Source organism: Corvus brachyrhynchos, unplaced genomic scaffold (genome assembly GCF_000691975.1).
Source record: "Corvus brachyrhynchos isolate BGI_N302 unplaced genomic scaffold, ASM69197v1 scaffold4, whole genome shotgun sequence".
Lineage (NCBI taxonomy): Eukaryota > Metazoa > Chordata > Aves > Passeriformes > Corvidae > Corvus > Corvus brachyrhynchos.
In genome coordinates this window covers 2,049,130-2,068,272 of record NW_008237878.1, presented here as the reverse complement: position 1 = coordinate 2,068,272, position 19,143 = coordinate 2,049,130, and the positions used below count along the sequence as shown (strand labels likewise).

The 19,143-nt window shown below is 52.8% G+C and overlaps 1 protein-coding gene across 1 annotated transcript in view; it reads left to right on the top strand.

Annotated features, from left to right (window-relative positions):
* Positions 1-19,143, top strand: part of STAB1 (stabilin 1) — a 53,323-nt gene that overhangs the window by 33,631 nt on the left and 549 nt on the right. The window contains exons 37-68 of the mRNA XM_017732292.1: positions 677-733; positions 1,524-1,619; positions 2,719-2,914; positions 3,383-3,478; positions 4,455-4,500; positions 5,124-5,203; positions 5,975-6,100; positions 6,580-6,653; positions 6,991-7,065; positions 7,645-7,764; positions 8,738-8,785; positions 8,908-8,991; positions 9,607-9,753; positions 9,905-10,042; positions 10,680-10,739; positions 10,841-11,017; positions 11,496-11,582; positions 12,015-12,161; positions 12,333-12,398; positions 12,922-13,147; positions 13,766-13,915; positions 14,492-14,596; positions 15,058-15,165; positions 15,351-15,544; positions 16,135-16,279; positions 16,704-16,837; positions 17,151-17,316; positions 17,527-17,633; positions 17,848-17,967; positions 18,340-18,492; positions 18,614-18,733; positions 18,942-19,140. Coding sequence (XP_017587781.1) covers positions 677-733; positions 1,524-1,619; positions 2,719-2,914; positions 3,383-3,478; positions 4,455-4,500; positions 5,124-5,203; positions 5,975-6,100; positions 6,580-6,653; positions 6,991-7,065; positions 7,645-7,764; positions 8,738-8,785; positions 8,908-8,991; positions 9,607-9,753; positions 9,905-10,042; positions 10,680-10,739; positions 10,841-11,017; positions 11,496-11,582; positions 12,015-12,161; positions 12,333-12,398; positions 12,922-13,147; positions 13,766-13,915; positions 14,492-14,596; positions 15,058-15,165; positions 15,351-15,544; positions 16,135-16,279; positions 16,704-16,837; positions 17,151-17,316; positions 17,527-17,633; positions 17,848-17,967; positions 18,340-18,492; positions 18,614-18,733; positions 18,942-19,140 — 3,847 coding nt within the window. The remainder of the gene's footprint in view (positions 1-676; positions 734-1,523; positions 1,620-2,718; positions 2,915-3,382; positions 3,479-4,454; positions 4,501-5,123; positions 5,204-5,974; positions 6,101-6,579; positions 6,654-6,990; positions 7,066-7,644; positions 7,765-8,737; positions 8,786-8,907; positions 8,992-9,606; positions 9,754-9,904; positions 10,043-10,679; positions 10,740-10,840; positions 11,018-11,495; positions 11,583-12,014; positions 12,162-12,332; positions 12,399-12,921; positions 13,148-13,765; positions 13,916-14,491; positions 14,597-15,057; positions 15,166-15,350; positions 15,545-16,134; positions 16,280-16,703; positions 16,838-17,150; positions 17,317-17,526; positions 17,634-17,847; positions 17,968-18,339; positions 18,493-18,613; positions 18,734-18,941; positions 19,141-19,143) is intronic.

Sequence of the window (19,143 nt, the reverse complement as noted above, 5' to 3'; positions counted from 1 at the left end):
TGCGGAACCAAGCTGATGGATAACAGCCAACCTACCTTGGCTTTCCTCATGGATGAGGCAGTAGCTTGTGGTGTAACCCCAGATGAACCTCATGAAATGGGGCATCGTGAAGATTTGGCACCTCCTACCTGGAGATTCTGTACATCTAATGCAGCTCTTGTGCAGATCATATTCAGTTCCCTTGCTGAGCCTCTCTCACAGTGCCAGCCATGGGGCTGGCTAGTGCAGGGACTCCCAGATACTCAGCTGTGGAAGGAAAATCCAGCCCAATTCCTGCATTCCATGACCACAAGCTCCCCTAGAAAATGCTGTCTGATCTCCCTGGGAGTCATGGCTAAAGTCCAGCTTGCACTTACCTGGTAGCTCATGGCAATCGAGCCACTTAAACCTGAAGATTGCAAGGTCAGACTGAGGTAAGTCTGCCTGCTACAGATCAGGAAAAAAAGTATTTGCAGCCTTGTTTGAAGGAATGCCAGGGCTACAAAAATCCCTGAGACTCAGGAAAGGTGTAGCATTTGATCTCTTCTTTTGGTGTTTTAAGCCACAGAGATAAAAACATCTTTGTCTTTGTCCCAGCCAGCAGCCTGTAGAGCAGCATTTGTAATTCAAGATTGGTGTCTTGGTGTGATGTGAGTAGAGGGCACTCTTGTGACTTGTCCTGTTCTCTGTGCCCTAGTCAAGGTGCGGCAAGTGTGAGAAGGGGATCAAGTGTCCTTCTGGATCAGTTCTTGTGGTGAGTCTTGGATTCATGTGACAGCTCACAGACTGGTTGCAGATAATGATTTGAGGTCCTTTCATTGCTCTATAGGTGTCACCTTGATACCTGAAAAAATGTGCCCTTGAGTCCTCTGTGGCTCAGCCATTGCCAAGGTTTGCAAGAAAAAGCAGAAACCAAGGAAGGGTTACACAGGAAAAACATGGACATGAATCACAAAGCTCCATCCAGAGCTGGCTCCAGGCTTTGCCTGAATTTCAGGAGCCCTTTACTTTCCCCACTTAACAGGGAAGAAGAGATGTCTTATTTTAATTTATTTTTTACTCTTGACATTATCATCAAGGAAAGCCAGTTTAGGGATGCCTGTAGCAATTTCCCTGCTTGGACCATTGATTTATTCACACAGATGGGCTGGTTGTGCCTATGGCTTGTATGTTAGTGAGTGACAAACATTTCCAGAGAGGAAAATAACTAAGCACTTCATTTCCATGCTGCCTGTAAATTGCCTAGCAGCTACATCTGGCTTCTTAGGCCTCGCTGCTTTACCCTATGCCCAAAAGTTCCTAATTCTTTTTCTCTCAGTATTCAGACTAATGTGTACCATGGGTTTGGCAGGTAACAAATAGACTCTGTGTGGTGACCTCGCATCCAGAGATGCCTCATTGGTCTCAGCTCTGGATAGTTCCCATTTTTAGGGCTATTCCTGTCAGATACAAAGCAAGAACACTGCTATATGCACCAAAATGTACTTTGTTTGTCTAAATATTGTAATATCTCCTGTTTGTGTCTATGCCAATTATATCCTCAGGAACCTCCTGGGAGTAGAAATATGGCTCACTGTGATTTGCGCTCTGCGGGTACAAGAATACTTGGCTGCCATTTCACCTGTGCAAAAGTTTCTCTGGTGAGAAAAGCATTTGCCTCAGATTCATTTTGGCAAAAGCAAGATGGGTGTCAGAAACACAGCCATGGAAGTGCAAGCTGTGCTGAAGTCCTGGCTGCATTTGTGCCTTTGCGTAGCTGAGGCTGGGCTCGTCTGGGAATCGCTCTCCATCCTGGAGGTGGAGGGCACTGGAACAAAACCAAAATCTGCAGAAATGTCTGCACAGTGATGGATTGGGATCTGCTGCTTTGGTATTGTTGCTCTGGGTTTTGTCCTGCAGAGGAAGAGAAGGAGTTGAATGTTTGCAGTCTGGTTTCCTAAGGAAATGAGGCATGAATGATGGTATTCTGCTTGTGCATGTGCCTTCCTGAATAACTGATGACTCATTGGAGCCCAACCAAAGGGAGGAGCACAAGGTCTCACACCTCATGTCGTGTGTGTTATGGCCTCTACCAGTTTTGTGAAAATGGGTTGCTGGAAGAAAACGCTTAAAGAGAAAATGGTAAAAGAAAGACTTGTGTGAATTTGAGGTCTTACAGGTGTTGCAGCATCACTTGGAAAGTTTAGTGGGAATGGGAAATTGAAAAGGGAGAGAGGGAATTAGACTTGCTGTACTCACATAGAGAGTTTCAGTCAGCACTTGTGCTTTATTTGGCACTTTTGCAGCACTTCATTAGATACTGTTTCTCATCATCTGTACTGTCCAACTTGCTCCCATCATGATTTCCTCCCTCTGTGGCTAGACGCTGAAAGAAGTGAGAGCAGTTAAATCAGGCTTTGGAACTAAATCACCTCCTGGTGGAGCCTCTCTCTGCCCAGCAGAGAGATATACTGAGGACACAGGCAGGACATAGGCTGGAGAGGCTCAGGACTGAACATTTGAGTTACTCACCAAAGGTCCAGTGTTTCTCAAGGGCAGTGCAGACCTTTACATGAAGCTCTGGGCAACAGAGCACCCCATTTCAGGGTGTTCACGCCATCCTGCCTGTTCCTTCCACGTGTTGTCAGAAATTATGGCTATCACATAGAGAGAGGTATCGAGCAGCTCCCACAACAAAGCTGTACCTTGTCTGTGCTGCACAGGATGGCTCACCCCAGCTTGTTCTTGTTGGTTTTCCAGAGGTCCGTCTGCTGCCCCGGCTACTACGGCCACATGTGCGAGATGTGCCCCGGGAAGCCAGGCCAGTGGTGCTCCGGGAACGGGGAATGCCAGGATGGCATCCAGGGCAGTGGGGAGTGCCGATGCCTGGAGGGTTTCCATGGCACTGCCTGTGAGATGTGTGAAGTGGGACGATATGGAGCCGACTGCAAATCAGGTGACACTGATGGCTATGGCAGCTTGGCTCTACCAAACTGCGTGCAAGGGCAGAAAAGTGGCCACATCTCAGCTCTCAGGAGGAGTGGTGGGAGGGCAGAAATGTCCCAAGACTCTGGGACAGGCAAATGGCTCCCAGATCTCTGAGAGAGAGACAGCAGGAGTGAGCACTTGTGGGCAGCCAGAGGAGTGGCCCCATTTTGCATCCTCAAACCAAGCATATGCTGCCCATCCTGCTGCCACCCAAACTACAGCAAGTAGAGGCAGGTGGTCTGTTCCTGGGCCTTCTGGCCTGGCAGTGAGGGATCAAGACCTGATACTCCTGTGACATTTTCTTTTGATACTCTTGTGACATTTTCTTGATGACAGTTTGATGTGTTGGATTAGGAAAAGAGCAGCCAGTGAAATGGCAGCAAGACTCTGCTGAGACCTGGCTGGTTTGGCAGTGGTGTCTGTATCTCCCCTGCAGAATGTGCCTGTGACAACGGCATTTGTAACGATGGACTGCGAGGGGACGGGAGCTGCGAGTGCTTCCCGGGCTGGACGGGCCCTACCTGCCAAGAAAGTACGTGAGTGTGAAGGGGCCTCTGGTGTAATCTGAGTGATCCTCTTGAGCTGCCAGAGAGCTCTGTCTGCTCTGACCACAGGGTCACATGTACTCTGCATTCCCCCAAAACCTTTTCAGGCTTTGCTCACTCATTCCTGCACACAAGCTGCATTTGCTGGGACTTCCCCAACAGCACGAGCCCTCAAGTAATTTTGGTAAATCAGGAAAAGCCTATCACTGCTTCTACCTCTGCTGAGATTAGAGGCACCTCAAAAACAGCCCCTTGCTCTGTGAGAGGGATGGGAGCTTCCAGCCACATTGGGTTGACCATGACTCCTGTTGCTTGCCTAAGAATGTGGCAGGGCTTGATTTGAATTTTCAAAAGGCCCCAGTGTGTTTGCTGAGCTGCTTTTTCTGCTCACAGATCCATTCACTCAGGTGAGCTCAGGCTGTGGTCTGCAGTGTTCAATACATCTGTCATTGTGTGTCAAAGTAACACATTGAAGATGGATTTGGGATTTTGATTAGCATTTGGGTGAGGAGAAACCTGAGCTTCTAAATACCTTGGGGTTTTAAAGGTTTGCACACAAGATTGATTTTATTGTGAATTTAGAAATAGAAATCAAGCAGAGCTGTCCTTTCTAGTGTAAATGTCAAGCATGAAAGCAGTTCATCTTTTGCTTCTAAAGGGCCAAAGCCAAATGGCTCTGTATGTCTGGATTAACAAGTCATTAACAGTCTTTGTTTCATTCCTACCAGTGCGGAGATAAAATCACAGATAAAATCAAATTGAACCATTACTCAGACAGAGAACATCAAATTCACTCCAATTCACTTTTGGCAAAGTGCCAAAACATAAATCCCATGAGATTTTCCTGCTGCCACATAGGACAAGAGTGTTAGCATCACTCCTGGTTTGCAGACTCCTTTTCTCTAGATGGCAGAAATGGCCCCAGTTGAAAATTCCAGGTTATATTTGTGTTTTCTCTTGCAGGAATCAAGATTGACTTATGCAATAACACTTGCCATCAAATGGCCAAGTAAGTGCAGAGTCATCCATGTGTGTTTGTGTGTGTTTCACACAGAGGTGATTCTGGCTTAGGGCTTGGCAGAGGGCTGGGAGAAGGTGCCTACTCATTAAAGATACATAATTGTCAGTTCCTTTCTGGGAACTCTCTTTGGAGCTGTGCCATGTGTAGTCTCCCCAAGGATTTTGTCTGTCCGAGCATAAATCCATTCCGAGTTTCTTCAGCATGTGTGGATGGAGAAAGCAGAGATTCCAAGGTAGTCCAAACCTGGCCTTATTCATGTAACAAATCAACCAGCCATTTACAAGCCCTTTCTGCCCCTGCCAAGGAATGAAACAGGGCTGGAATGACTCCCTTGTGCTCCCTTCTCCATCCATTATCCGGTCTCCTGTTTTAGGAACCAGGACCCTGCCATCCCCCTTGTACCTTGCAGAAGCTCGTGGGTGTGGTGAGGGTGCACTGTGGGAGGCCTGGGCTGGACACCAGGAGTGTTTGGAGCTGTGAAGGAATACCTGGAATGTGCCTCCTGTGGTCATTGTGGTCTCTTGCATACGCCAGATTTGTACAGTGCTTCCCACCAGCCAAGCAAATCAGGAGATGTTGTTCAGTGATTGTTTATGCCTGTCTTGTTTCAGCTGCCTCAACAGTTCCACAGATTCCCTCCCTACCTGCTTCTGCTCTGCTGGATACACAGGGAATGGGACCCATTGCACAGGTATGTCCAGCAAAGACAAGGAGAAATAAATGGCAGGAAGTTGCCAAAGCAAAGATCACTCAAATCCTTTTGCTCTCAGACATCCACCGTGAACTCTGCCATGCCTTAGTAGAGATGTTTTCCAGTCCAGAACTTCACACAGGATGCTCTTGGTGTTGCTAAAGCCTGCAAGAGAGGGATAAAAAGGCAGGCAAGTGTAGGAGGGCAGTTCTTATTGCCTGATGCACATGAATGGGTTGTACTCATTCTAATATCACAGTATTGGTGGCAAAGTTGTTACAGTTTTGGCCATGAATCCTTGGAATATGAGAATTTCAATTCCCTAGAACTTTGTGATTCTTCTATTTGCTGGCCATGCCAAAGCCAGGTAATAGTGCAGCAGTAGAGCCAAAATGAGGTGGGATTTCAGGATACTGCACCAGAGCTACATTACAAGCCTTGTCTATGTCAAAAGCAAACAGACGAGGGAAAAACAAGCAATAAAATTGTAACAGTCAAAACACTGGTAGACATTCCAATTTATTTTCAGTATTGCCCTTCTTGGAAGGTGAATACGGAGGAAAAAAAGCAGCTTAGCAGCTTATTTACTTGAACTGGCCTCTCTCAGGTCTGGATGAGGCCCCAAGCCCTTAAAGAACCAAAAGTTTCATCGGGAAACAAAGGGATTTTAACAAGATGTTGTGATTTTTTTAAGATAGATGATCATTCTGGCACAGTTGATCATTCCTAGGTGCTCTGAGCTGATTCTGCTCTTCTTGTTTGTGGTCACAGAAATAGATCCCTGCACTATTGACCACGGTGGCTGCTCCGTGCACGCTGTGTGCACCAAAGTGTCCCCAGGAGAGAGAACCTGTGTTTGCAAGGAAGGCTACGCTGGTGATGGGACACTCTGCATGGGTGAGTGCTCAGGATGTGTTTTGGGGGTGACAGAGAGGCAGCATCAATACTAAGGGGAGTTTCAGACTAAAACACCAGTGTTTTGGTCTCAAACCAAAAGATCCCTGCAAGGTTTCTTGCTCTTATGCATGTCATGGAGAGGCCCAGAGACAGAGGGTGAGGGCAGTCTCCCACAGTGGTGCTCTGAGGTGAAGATGGAGCTAGGGAGAATCCAGTCCTCTCATATTCTTTAAAGCACACCCAGACAGGCTTGGAATTTTCTGTGGGCAGATTTATCACAGCTCAGAGACCCACATGTGTCAGGAGTAAATTTGCAGTTGCACATTATTCCTTTGCTATCAAAAGACAATTTCCCAGGAAAATGTTCCCCAAGCTGGAAAAATTCTCCCCGTTGCTTTCCCAATACCTCTTTGGATCACCAGTTCCCAGCTGCCTTGAGCAGTCCTCAGCAATAACTTGGCCTTATTGTTTTGCTGCAGAAATTGATCTCTGTCTCGAAAGCAATGGGGGCTGCCACACCAATGCAGAGTGCATCAAAACAGGCCCAAAGAAGGTAAGTGTGTAGGGTGGCCATCAGGACAACATTATTCTGGAAGTTGTCACAGCTGTGTAATCCTCTTAGAGACAGTCCTGTTCATTGCAGAGCCCTGCTTTGTGCTTACTCCCTTCCATGTAGAGAAGTTGCCTGGCAAGAGCATGAAAACATTGCCGTTTCCATGAGAGCAGATGGCTTTGCTGGCCAGAGGCTGAAGGCAATCTTGGGTTATATTTGTTGTGGACACAAGCTTGGTTATTCATGGAGGCAGCAATGGGTGCTACACCACATGCCTTCGGTCCAGGGCAGCCCTTGTGGGTCCAAGTTTGAGCCCAAGGGTCTGTTCTCTCTCCAGGTTGCCTGCAACTGCCTGCCTGGTTACAGTGGGGATGGTGTGAGCCAGTGCAACCCCATCAACTTGTGTGAACAGGTATGTCTGCATTTTGCTGCTTCCAGAGGTGAAGACCACAGCCTGGAAGTGTTCCTTTCTCCCAGGAGTTAACAGCAAGAACAGCACTAACCTGGTTGGTTGCAGCTGAGGTCTTGCCTTTCCACACACTGAAGGATTTCCTTGTGTGTTTGGTTTCCATTGCCTCCTGCAGTCACCTGCAATTATGTCAGTCACCCAGCATTCCCTCAGGGTGGAAAGAGGGACATAGGGTTGGAGGCACGTGGGCTTTTTCCTTTGTGTCCGTTTCATGCGGGATGTGCGCAAAAGCTTCAAAGGGTTCTGTGCTCACGGCATCGCTGCCATGTCAAACTGTCCCTCTGAATCATGGGCTTTGTCATCACTGTGTTCCAAAGTGAGGTGGGAAAGTCTTATTTCATGGGAGGATTTGGTGCTGGGAAGCCCTTGAGAATTTGGGTGAGGTTTATTGTAAGGCACTAAACAGTGGGGAGGGATGGTTTCCTTTCACTGGGCTGGATGTAGTTTGCAGCTCCCACATGCAAGCAGCAGTTCAGGTGGTTGGAGAAGCCCCTCCAAGAAGCCTTTTGCTTTCTCTGCCAGAACAATGGAGGCTGCAGTCCCTTTGGGTTCTGCAAGTACACGGGCCCTGGCACTCGCAACTGCTCCTGCTCCTGGCACAGTGTTGGAGATGGCTTCACCTGCCGTGGCAAAGTGCATCAGGTGAGAGGCATGTGCTGCGCCTTCTGTGTTCATGTCCCCTGTCCTGCAGCAAACCACTCCCCCCTCTCCAGAGGGTGAGCAGATCTTGGTGTCACATCGATACATGTGTGGTATAGGAGAGGAGACAGGTGCTTTGAGCAAACTCTCTGTAAATCATAGGTGTATTTGGTGTGCCAGCTGTGGGAGAGAATCATGGCAAAGTCACTTTGCTCCAAAGGGAGCCATGCTGGGAACTCTACTCCTGTCAGCAATGTTGGCCATACCTCCAGGGGACTGCTTGCTTCATGTCATAAACAAATAGCAGTGATCTTGTTTTTTCCCAAGGCAACTCACTTCTGCCCGGTGGGATGAGGGCAGGTGTCTCCTGTGGCCATGCCAGGACTTGGGACCCAAGGGCAGCAGTCTGTGTCCAGTTCTCTTGCCCATACAATGGCTGTCCTTGGGCAAGCTGGTGACCTCTTCAGACAGTGGCAAAGAAAAGCTCGTGCCCACAGCAGAGTCACAAGAAAAGAGATGGACTGCCTGTGGCTCTGCTCTTGCAGAAAGTCAAGGTGGTGAGGAGAGGGTGTTTGCCTTGCCAGGGTATGTCTGCCCTTTGGGCAGCATCCCACAACTGGCAGTGGCAGCAGTGAGGTTAAAGCAGAGATTTTGTGAAGCACTCGAGATGTCCCATGAGCACAGGGGCAGTTACCTATGAGACAGGTGCTGCAGGATCAGCCAGCTTCCATCTTCTGTCCACTCCATCCTGCAGCACTTGTGAATGGTGCAGGCAGAGCTCACTGCAACATCCCTGTCATCTGTGCTTGCAGAGCTGGTGAGGGAGGGAGGGAAGATTACTGTGGTATGTCAGGAGAACTGGTGTCTCTTTGGGGTGGGAGACTGACCTGGAGTGGAAGGAGCCAGTCACTGTGCTGGTTGGTGAGGAGCAAGTGGAAAGGACCCTGCTAACACCAGCTGATTCCCTTTGTTTAAGGAGCTCGGAAGGATTCCAGATGCATCCATGTTCTTTAGGATGATACAGGTTGGTGACAGCTTTGTCCTTGTGTCTGGGTAGTAAATCACACCTAGGGCTTTCTGCAAAGAGTCTTGCTAACTGGAACAATGTTTTCTGCTTCCCTTCCCACAAATGCTCTTCTAACACAGGCAGAAAGCATCAAAGAACTCAGTGGGGCAGGGCCTTTCACTGTCTTCGTCCCACAGACAGATTTCATAGGAAACACCACAGTGGTAAGTGCCCTCCCATCCCAAGCTCTGTCAGGTGTTTGACAGCTGCAGTCAGGGCAGTGTCACCTCTGGGACTGTTCTGCCCAGTGAATCAAAGCGAAGGGGCTGCACCATGGAGAGTTAAAGGCATCCCCTGTTCTCCATCAGTGTAAAAGCAGAAGTTTGGAGGCATCTCACTGAGGAGACAACCTGGACAGGGGTGGACATGGCTCCTCTTGTAAGGAGACCCTTGTTGGAGATGATGTCTTGTGGGCCTCAGATGCACCATGCCATATCAGTGATGTGTAGAGGCTTTGGTGCCTGTGGGGCTGGTAACAGCAAGGCTTCCATGCGTCTGTGACAGACCTCTTCCTCCTCATCAGGAATAAGAGAATGGCAGCTTTTTGGTGTCAATGTAATGGAATATCCTAACCCCATCACTGACTAGTCAAGCTGGTTGAAATTTCCCAAAGCTCTCAAATGGTTTTGTGCTTTCAGTGTGTTTTGGGAGGACTTGCTTCCCTGCAGGGATGAGTCAGAGGGAACTCAGGCAATCCAGGTCTTCCTCATTGGGGCTGGGGGCCCTGTGTGCAAGGCAAAGTGTCCTAGTGTGACCTCCCTCCTGTTTTCTGTCTGTAGTTTCAGGAGTGGAAGAGCAGAGGTCTCCTCCGGGACCTGCTTCGCTACCACATGGTGGGCTGCCAGAAATTGCTCTCCAGTGACCTGGAAGGCCAGGAGTCCCTTACATCTTTATCTGGCCACAAAATAAAGATCACAGTGAATGAGGTAATTCCCTTTGCCGTCCCACTTGTCAGGATGTCACTTTTTCTGTCATTTGAAGGCACTGTGGTTGTGGCAAGTGACTTGCCTGGGCCCACAGACACTCCCGGGGCAGTGCTGCGGCTGTGCAGGCCTCAGCAGGTCCCCTCTCTCGCAGAATAGCATCACTCTCAACGAGGAAGCCAAAGTGGTCACGAGTGACATTGTGGGTGTGAATGGGGTCATTCACTTCATCAGCAAGATCCTCATCCCCAGTGACCTGGTGGGCCATAACATCTCCTCAAAGCTCTCACGGGTAAGGCTGGAGCTGTGCCCTGGCGTCAGGGCTGTGCTGAGCTCAGGGACAGGATCTCTCTCCCAGCAGTGCTGCCTCAGCCCAAGGCTGCCTGAGCTGCTCTTCCTCCCTGTTCCTGACTGCTTAGGGGTTGTCTGAGGCCACAGATTTGGCTTGTGAAGGTGACAGCATTTGTGGCATAGCCATATTTGGAACACAAGGAGCCTTATCCATCACTAGGGAACAACAGTTCTGGATGTAGGCAGGAGGATCATGTCCCATGCCAACCATCAGACTCCTTTTCCAGCACAGAGCAGGTTGCAGCATGAGTTTGCCAATGCCTCTCTGTGACTACTTAAGCAAGCAACAGGGGCTTGTACATCCTGCATTTTACAGAATATAACACATTTTCTGTGCAGCACAACGGAGTGCTGGAATTCATCCCAGCTCCTGCCATAGCAGTATCTATCCAGGATGAATCAGAAAAGTAGTGGCTACTGAATGCCAGCCCTTTCCAGGCCAAATCAACAGCATGATGGTGACAGAGATAAACTTACGTTTAGCTACTGCAGTTGTTGCCTGTCTGGTTTCTCCCGTGCATTGCTGGTCCTGGATGGGGAACCCTTGGTGTCAGTTGTTTGCTTTCCTCCCTCTGCAGCAGAACATCACGGACGTGGCCGAGGCCTTTGGCTACACCATCTACAGCAGGCTGCTGCAGGTGAGCCCCTGCCCCTGCTGTTCTGGGGGAGGTGCTGTGTGCCTGTGCACGGTCAGTGTGGGCTCGGGGCTTTCCCTTTGTGTCCCTGTGCTCCCGGGCAGGATGCGGAGCTGCTGCCGCTGCTCGGTGACCCTGTGCACAGACCCTTCACGCTGTTCTGGCCCACGGACGCCGCGTTCAGCGCCCTCCCGGAGAGCCGGCAGAAGTTTCTGTACCGCAGAGAGCACCGGGACGTGCTGGCCTCCTTCCTCAAGGCACACATGATCAGGGACACAAAGGTACATGTGATGGCACACAGGCATGTAGCTTCGAAAGCCTGCTATGACTGTGTCAGAGTGACCTTGCCAAATACTTTGCTGCCATGGAACACACAGCATGTCAGCTGTCTTGAGAAGACACAAAGATGTTTGAGCATTTGAGGCAACTACAGCATCACTCCGGTGGCTGAGCTGAAACCTTCTGTCAGTAGCTTCTGGGGAGCTGCGAGGCTCACAAACAGGCCCTTATGTACAGGGGTATGAACAAGGGGAGAGTCCAGCTGAGCAGAGCCAGGGCCTGTGTTTTCACACTGGCCTCCCACTGTGCAGGAATCTAGGACTAACCCAGCACAGCTCTGCTGTGCCACCCACATCAGCTTCAGGGACTGCCACATCACACCCCTCTGAAGCTGGCCACTGACCCCTGTCCTCACCATCTGTTAACATGAACTGCCAGTTTTGCCAGTCTCTCCTTCTCATTCTTCTTTTTCCCTCTTAGATTGTTGCTGGTAATGTGCCCCAAGTCAAAACCATACGGACCATGCACGGCTCCACCATCTCATTCAGCTGCAGCAAAGCCCACGTGGTGAGTGTTGGTGATTCCAGGCTTGGCTTCCCATGGAGCAAGTGTTCCTGGGCATGGCCACGGGGCGACTGGTGCTTCTGGCAGGGAGTGAACACAGAGTTGGGCTGATTGCAGGCTGGGACACCCCATTCTCCTGGCTACAAGGTGTGGCCAGCTGGCAGGGAAGTGCAGAGGTGTGTGGTACCTGCACATGCACAACCTCGTGGTGCCACAATCTTTACAGAGCACATGCTGCATGGACAGAGGCTATCCTTAGGAGAGGTGGCTGTGAAAAGTGTTAAGTGGAAAGGGTGGTCAAGGATGTGTGCACAGAGATTTTGGAGTTCTTGGGCTGATTAAGAAGCCATGGCAGCCAAAACTGGGCAACTTTTGAGTGGTACAGCCTGGATGTAGGATGTACCAGAATCACAAGTTCCTTTCTTCCTCTGTTAGGGGGAGATTGTGGTGGGGAACGGCGATGCCACCATCACCCAGAGGCACATAGAGTTCAATGGGGGCATTGCTCATGGCATTGATAGACTGTTGGAGCCACCTGATCTGGGATCTCGGTGTGATGAGTTCACCTTTGTTGAGCTGCAGGTAAGCACTTGTGATGAGGTGAATGAGGATCTTGGGCCACCCATGCAGCCCCGTGCCTAGGAAGAGGGATGTTGGGAGGGCTTGCTGCTCTTCCTTGGCAAAGCTCTGAGCAGCCAAGAGAGGCAGCAGCACATATTGAGTTGTTGTGAGGTTTCTTTCTCCCCTCCACAGGCATCTACAGAGAACTGCGGACTCTGTGGCTTCGAGCCACCCTGCCCTGCTGGCTCTGTTCAACGGGTAAATCTCACAGCTTTGTCACCAGGGGGGCCTGTTAGGGGACTGATGACAACACCCACGTGCCCCTCATGTTTTAATAGAAAAATGAAGGCCCACCTGCATGTGGCAAGCCCTCAGCTCAGTCACACTGTCCATGCCTTGCCCCAAGTCATGCAGGAGCTGGGTTGAAAAATATGGGGTCCAGTGGTCTTTGCTTGGTCAGCCCTATGTGGGTGACAGTGGCACAGGGGTCCCTCCAGGAGCAGTGGGGGTGGCTTTGGGTGCTTTACTGCCAAAGAGCTCAGTTTGGGAGTGGATCAGTGATCCCATGGTGAGCAGCCTTGGGAGGCAGTGGCTGTACCTCTCACTGCAGGCTTCTGGCGTGACCCTGAGGTTCCTCTGGGGCTTCTTTGTCACCAGCCCCAGCACATGTTAGGAAGCCTCTGTTACTTGTCATAAAACTGAATAAGTGGCACAGGAAACATCCAGGTGAGTTGTCAGTGACCAGTGTGGCGAACTCTGTGTTTTGCCTGTTTGCTCACAGGGGGAAACCAGGCGCTGCTACTATTATGGAAACCACCTGCTGAGGAACACGTTCCTGTTCCACCGCAACTCCATGCTGCGGCCAGTGTGGCCACAGTCCCCGTGGGACCCCTTCAGGAGACACTTCTCTTCCAGGGGGCCTCTGAGACGAGGCTGCAGGAGGAGCTGCGTTTCCAGCCAGTGGGTCCCACAGTGCTGTGCCAACCACTATGGCCGGGAGTGTCGGGGTAAGAGCCACGCCACCGTGTCCCCTGCGGGAAGGTGGCATTACTGCTTCAGCACATCCACATCCATCAATGTGCTTCCCTGGACAAGGACGGGCAAAACCCCAGACAGGGAGCCCCAGCCTGTAGAAGGTGCAGGGAGCAATATCCTGGGATTATAACAGGGAGTTCCCTTTCCTTGGAGAATACCTTGTCTCCGTGAAGAGCCCTGGGCACAGGGCTGCTGGGGGTGGCTGTTAGACATGTCACTCACCCCCAGATGTTGCCAGTCCTCAACCATTCCCTGGCATCTGCCCTCTGTGCCATGGCAGCTTTCACGTCCTTGGGTGAGTCTGCTGTTAGTGTGGGGTCAGTGCAGATGCAGCACATCACAGCAGGGCTTCTTCCCAGGCTGGAAGCTGTGACAAATTTGTCCCTCTTGCCCCCATTCCTAAGTTTTCCTGTCATAGGATGTCCCCAGCACTCACTGCCTTGACTGCTGAGCTGTCTGTGGTCCGAGCACCCCGTGAGCAGCAGCTCAGGGGCACCTGGTGTGCGGGGTCTGTGGGGGGCACCAGGTGGCTCCCCTCCAGCACAGGGTCCCTTTGTCACCACAGCCTCACTAAGGTGACCCATTTGCAGCATGCCCAGGAGGGCTGGAGGCGCCGTGCAACAACCGTGGGACATGTGACGACAAAATCAGCGGCTCAGGGATCTGCAACTGCAGCCAGGAGTTCATCGGGACGGGCTGCGAGCTGTGTGCGCCCGGCAGATACGGCCCGGAGTGCCGAGGTACCGGCTGGGCGTGGCAGCAGCACAGAGGGGCTGTGGCACAGGGGCTGCTTGGAGAGCTGCTGGCCTGACCCCCTTGCAGCCCATGGCTGATAAGGCCACAAGTCATTTGTCAAGCAGAGCTGAGAGCCCAGTTTGGGAGAAAGTATTCCACTGTACTGTGAGCTGGGGGACACAGAAGTTGTGATGAACCCTGTACAGAGAAAGCATCTCCTGGGACATGTTCATCAGGGACTTGTGCCCGCGTGAGACAAAAAAAAAGGGAAGGAAAAGAGAGTCCTCCATCCTCCCATCCCAAACTGGGCATCACAGGGTCTCAAGGAATGTTTCAGAGTGAGAAACACATTCCAAAAATTCCCAGGGGAGAGGAGTGATGGGGTTTTGTGGGTGCGGAGGCTTCTCTTCCTCTGTGAAGGGCGTGTGTGGCAGGGGGCTAGGGCTGGCGGTGGCAGGAAGGGATGTGTCAGGCTGCTGTGCCCACCTTCACACCTGCCCACAATGCCACACCTCTGTCATGTGGCTGTCCCAGGGCCTTTCCACCAAGGCATAAATGGTGTGTTTGTCCATTCCTCACAGAGTGCAACTGCACTGAGAACGGTGTGTGCAATGGAGGCCTGCACGGTGACGGCTTCTGCTTCTGTGCCGAGGGCTGGACTGGGGACCGCTGTGAAACCAGACTGGGTGAGGGGATGCTCAGTTATTCCCTGGAACCCACCTGCTCTTCCCTGGGACCCGATGCCATGTGGCTGCTTTCCCAGGAGCTGGCTAGTTCAAGCAGCTGTTCAGAAGTATCTCCAAAAAGGAGCTCTCAGTTGTGAGGCTCATCCTGAGATCTGGCCCATGCTGTTGAATTTCACAGGGGTTGGGGTGGTGAGGAGGGGGCAGAGGAGGAAAGTTCTACTGAATCATTAACAAGTCCCTGAGCTCAGAGGTGCTCAAAGAAGAGCTTGAGGCTGAGGTGAAGGTCTGAGGTGTATTTGATGGAGTAACAAACCTCTGGGCAAGGCACCTGCAGAAGAGAACAGGGCGAGGGAGAGAGGTGGGAGCGTGGGGCAGGGGGCCTGGGGCAGAGGCTGGTGGTGGCAGTGGTGCCCGTGCCACAGTGCTGCGGTCACTGTGAGCCGCCTGTGTTCTGGTTTCAGTGGTGACACCCACCTGCTCCCCCCCGTGCCACGCTCAGGCCGTCTGCCGCGCCGGCAACCTCTGCGAGTGCGACCTGCACTACGAAGGGGACGGGAGAACATGCTCAGGTACGGGGTAGCCACGGGGGCTGGGCTGGAGGGGTGGCAAGCCGGGGGGGAAGCGGACAACAGGGCAGGACAGCAGGGGACCATCTACCGCTGGCCACGTTGGGGTGACGACTGGCAGGAGAACCAGGCTGACCCCCAGGACACCTCATGGGGTGCTCTAGTTTACCCAGGACTTTCCCCCACAGTGATCGACATGTGCAGCCAGGACAATGGGGGCTGTGCCAGGCACGCACAGTGCTCACAGACAGGCGTGAACGTGTCCTGCACCTGCGGCCCCGGCTACAGAGGTGACGGCTACATCTGCGAGCCCATCGACCGCTGTGCCGACGGCAGGAACGGGGACTGCAGCCAGCACGCCCACTGCATCAGCACCGGCCCGGTGAGCGCGGCCCCTGGGGCCGGGACATCCTCGTGCCTGGGAGAACAGCCCAGCTGGCTGCCCTGGGACAGCCATGTGGCAGCTCCCCCCCCTGCTGCTCTCATCCTGCAGGTCTTTACCACCAGGCAGGGGCTGTGCTGCTGTGATGGTTCTGGGGATGTTATGCTGAGGCCATTTTTCCCTGCTGCTCTGTCTAAGGAGCAAAAGCTGTGTCAGTTGTGTCATTCCTGGGCTGTTTTGGGGGCTCCTGGATGGTCCATCAAGGACAATGCTGGTCATTTTTGCAGAGGAACCAAAGTTGATCACCACAGGCCAGAAGATGGGACTGGGAGCATGGTGTAGCACAAGAGTCACGAGCCACGTACCTCAAAGCTCGGCTCAAACAAACAGCACATGCCAGGGACTCAATGTGACATTGCCTGGGTGTGAGGGCAGGACAGGCCCATGTGGCCTTTCACAGCTCTGTCACAGTTCTAGCAGGCTGTAGAGGCATTCTGAAGGCTCATCCCCATCTTCACAGGGATCCAAGGATCCCCAGCTGGCATCTGCATTTGCACTCACACAATTGCCACCCTTCCCTTGTGCTGCAGAACGAGCGGCGCTGCGAGTGCAAGCGGGGCTACGTTGGTGATGGGATCCAGTGCCTGGAGGAGGTCGTGCCCCCTACGGACCGGTGCCTGGAAAACAACGGGCAGTGCCATCGGGAGGCCATCTGCACTGACCTGCACTTCCATGGTGAGGGTGCTCAGCACTGCAGGGCCAGGGATGATGTTCCATGGAGAGGCCACATTCCCTCATTCTTCACCTTTGGCCTGGTCCCATCCAAGGCCTTCAGGAGAGCTGGAGGGTGGGATGGCCAAGGGGACAGGGACTGATCTCTGTGGCCTGGCATGGTTTTCACATTTCCCTTTCCCCTACATGTCATATGGGGAGGACGAGCCATCATCTGCTCCCATGTGATGTGAGATGGCCTCTGGTGGCACCAGCTCCCTTGTGGAAGGCAAGGGGCTCAGAGGAAGCCTCTCCCTCACTTGTGCCTTGTCCACATCCCACCGTCCTTGGCAGTGCTGCCCACGGTCACACAGGGACCCACGTGACTGCCCAGGGAGGTGGCTCAGTGTGCCCTGTACTAATGCTCCTGGGCTTTGGTATTTTGCAGATAAGACCATGGGTGTGTTTCACCTGCAGTCACCCCGAAAAAAGTACGACTTCACTTACGAGCAGGCTCAGGCAGCCTGTGCTGCAGAAGGTGCTTCCCTGGCCACATTCCAGCAGCTGGCAGCAGGAAAGCAGGTTAGGGCAGGGGTGGCTCTGTCTCCTTGTGGGGCTGGGACAGGCCCTGCGTCTCCTGGGGCCTGGGCCAGCCCAGGGGATGATGTGTGGGTGGGTGACCTCTCATCCCTTTGGCCAGGCCCTGTTTGCTCCATCCACATCCATGAAACAGGACTGTTGGGTCTTGCCAGTCACACTGGGATGGGACTTGTGACTGTGCCCAACACTTTAGGTGTTGGGCAGATGTTGGATGAGGCACAATGGGAATGTTCATTGGGGCAGAAAAGCCGGGACAGAGCTGTTTTTAATCTAATCATTGATTTTCCTCTTCTAGATGGGATTCCATCTGTGCTTGGTGGGTTGGCTGGACAATGGCACAGCTGGATACCCCACAGCCTACCCCAACCCCAGCTGTGGGTCCAGCCATGTGGGCATTGTGGACTATGGCTCCCGAAGCAACCTGAGTGAGACCTGGGATGCGTTCTGCTACCGGGAGAAGGGTGAGTAGTGCCTGCACTTTTCCTGGGGACAGTCCTGTTGGGCACAAGTGCTGGGTCAGGGCAGCAGGCAGGGAACTGCCCTGGAGCATGAGGGCAGCCAGGCACACCCCCTCTCCCCATGCCCGTGTCCATGAGGGTATCCAGAAATCAAAAGGTGGTTGGGGCAGGTGGCTCTGGTGAGGCCAATCACACCCTGGTGTTCCTTTGCAGATGTGACCTGCAGCTGCCGTGATGGGTTTGTGGGAGATGGGTACTGGTGCAGCGGGAAACTCCCCGATGTGCTCGCAGACCAGGACCGCTTCTCCACCTTCTATTCCGTAAGCAGTGCTCTCCTGGGTCTGCAGGAGCAGCAAGGCAGAGGGAGGGATCAGCTGGAACAGGGAGGAGCTGGGGTTTGGTCTGTGTGCAAGATAGAGATTACAAACACAGAAGGGATTTCTTTCCAGGGCTGGGGGGTTCCTGGGCAGGGGAAGGTGACAGCATTGTGCTGCCAGCACTGTGTTGATGGGGAAGATCTCCCATCTCTTCCAGATGTTGCTCAATTTTGCCAATGACACAGAAGAAGGACTGGATTTTTTCATGTATTTGTCTGATGCCTCTGCTCCCAAAACTCTCTTTGTCCCTCTGAATTCTGGCTTTGCAGATAATGAGGTAAGCAAGCAGAGATGAACTATCAGAGCCCCAGAGGAGAGCAGGTGTCATCAAAGCTGGCATGAAAGAGTCTGGGGAAGGAGGAGGAATGTGGGTCAGAGGGGGCCAGTGGATTGGAGGTCTCCAGTCCAACCGTTTCCTCAGAAGAGATGTTTAGGTCAGGATGCTTAGAGCCTTCTCCAGCTGAGCTTTGGCAATCCTAAGGGTGGCAAATCCCCTCTGCTCTGTGCAGTCATTCTGTGCTGTGTTATCCATGAATGGGGCTGTCTGTGGCCATGGAGAGTCTGGGCTTGGCTGGGGAGCTGCACAGCAGCAGGGAAGGGGAGAGACCAACTCATCCATTTCTCATCCTGTGCCCTGGTGCTCATTCAGACACTGACAGGAGAAGAACTGAAGCTCCACGTGTCATCCAGCAATGTTGTCCTCTTCAGTTTCAACCTCACGACGGGCACCATCATCCCATCCCAGTCAGGATATGATCTCCATGTCTCAGACCTCCCAGCCAGCAACAGTACAGAGCATGCAGTAGGTTTAGCTGTGGCAGAGGGTAAAAAAAGCCCACAAGTTTTCACCACATCTCTTTTGAAACAGGGAATGATGGGGAGCCTTTCTGGGCGGGTGACATCATCTGTGTCCTGTGCTGTAGGACGCCAAGGGGATCAATGACACGATGATTGTGGAGTGGGACATCATAGCTTTCAATGGCATCATTCATGTGATTGCACAGCCACTGAGGATCCCACCGCCCGTCGTTCACCTTGGCCAGGTGAGTCTGGGGCATGAAGAGGGCTGGCATTAGGCCTGGGAATGGGGATGATGTGACAGAGTCATCCCAAGAACTGGCCTCGTCCTCTGCTCTCTGGCGTGGCTCATTTTGGGAGGGCTGCCTACGGTCCCCCTGGGGAGCAGCAGCAGGGGCGGTGCCATCGCTGTGCCGGGGCAGCGCCGTGACGGGGCCTCTGTTTTCGGCACAGGTGAACGGTGCGCAGGGGTCGGGCTCCGTGGCCACGGGGACCTTGTCAGCGCTGTGCTTCGCGCTGGCGCTGGCTGCGGTTGCCGGCGTCGCCTACTACTGCGTGAGGAGGCGGCGGCAGCAGGGGCAGTTCGGGTACTACCAGGTACGGGCGAGCCAGGGAGCGGGACGGGGGCGAGGGCGGTGGATGGAGCCGGGGGGCG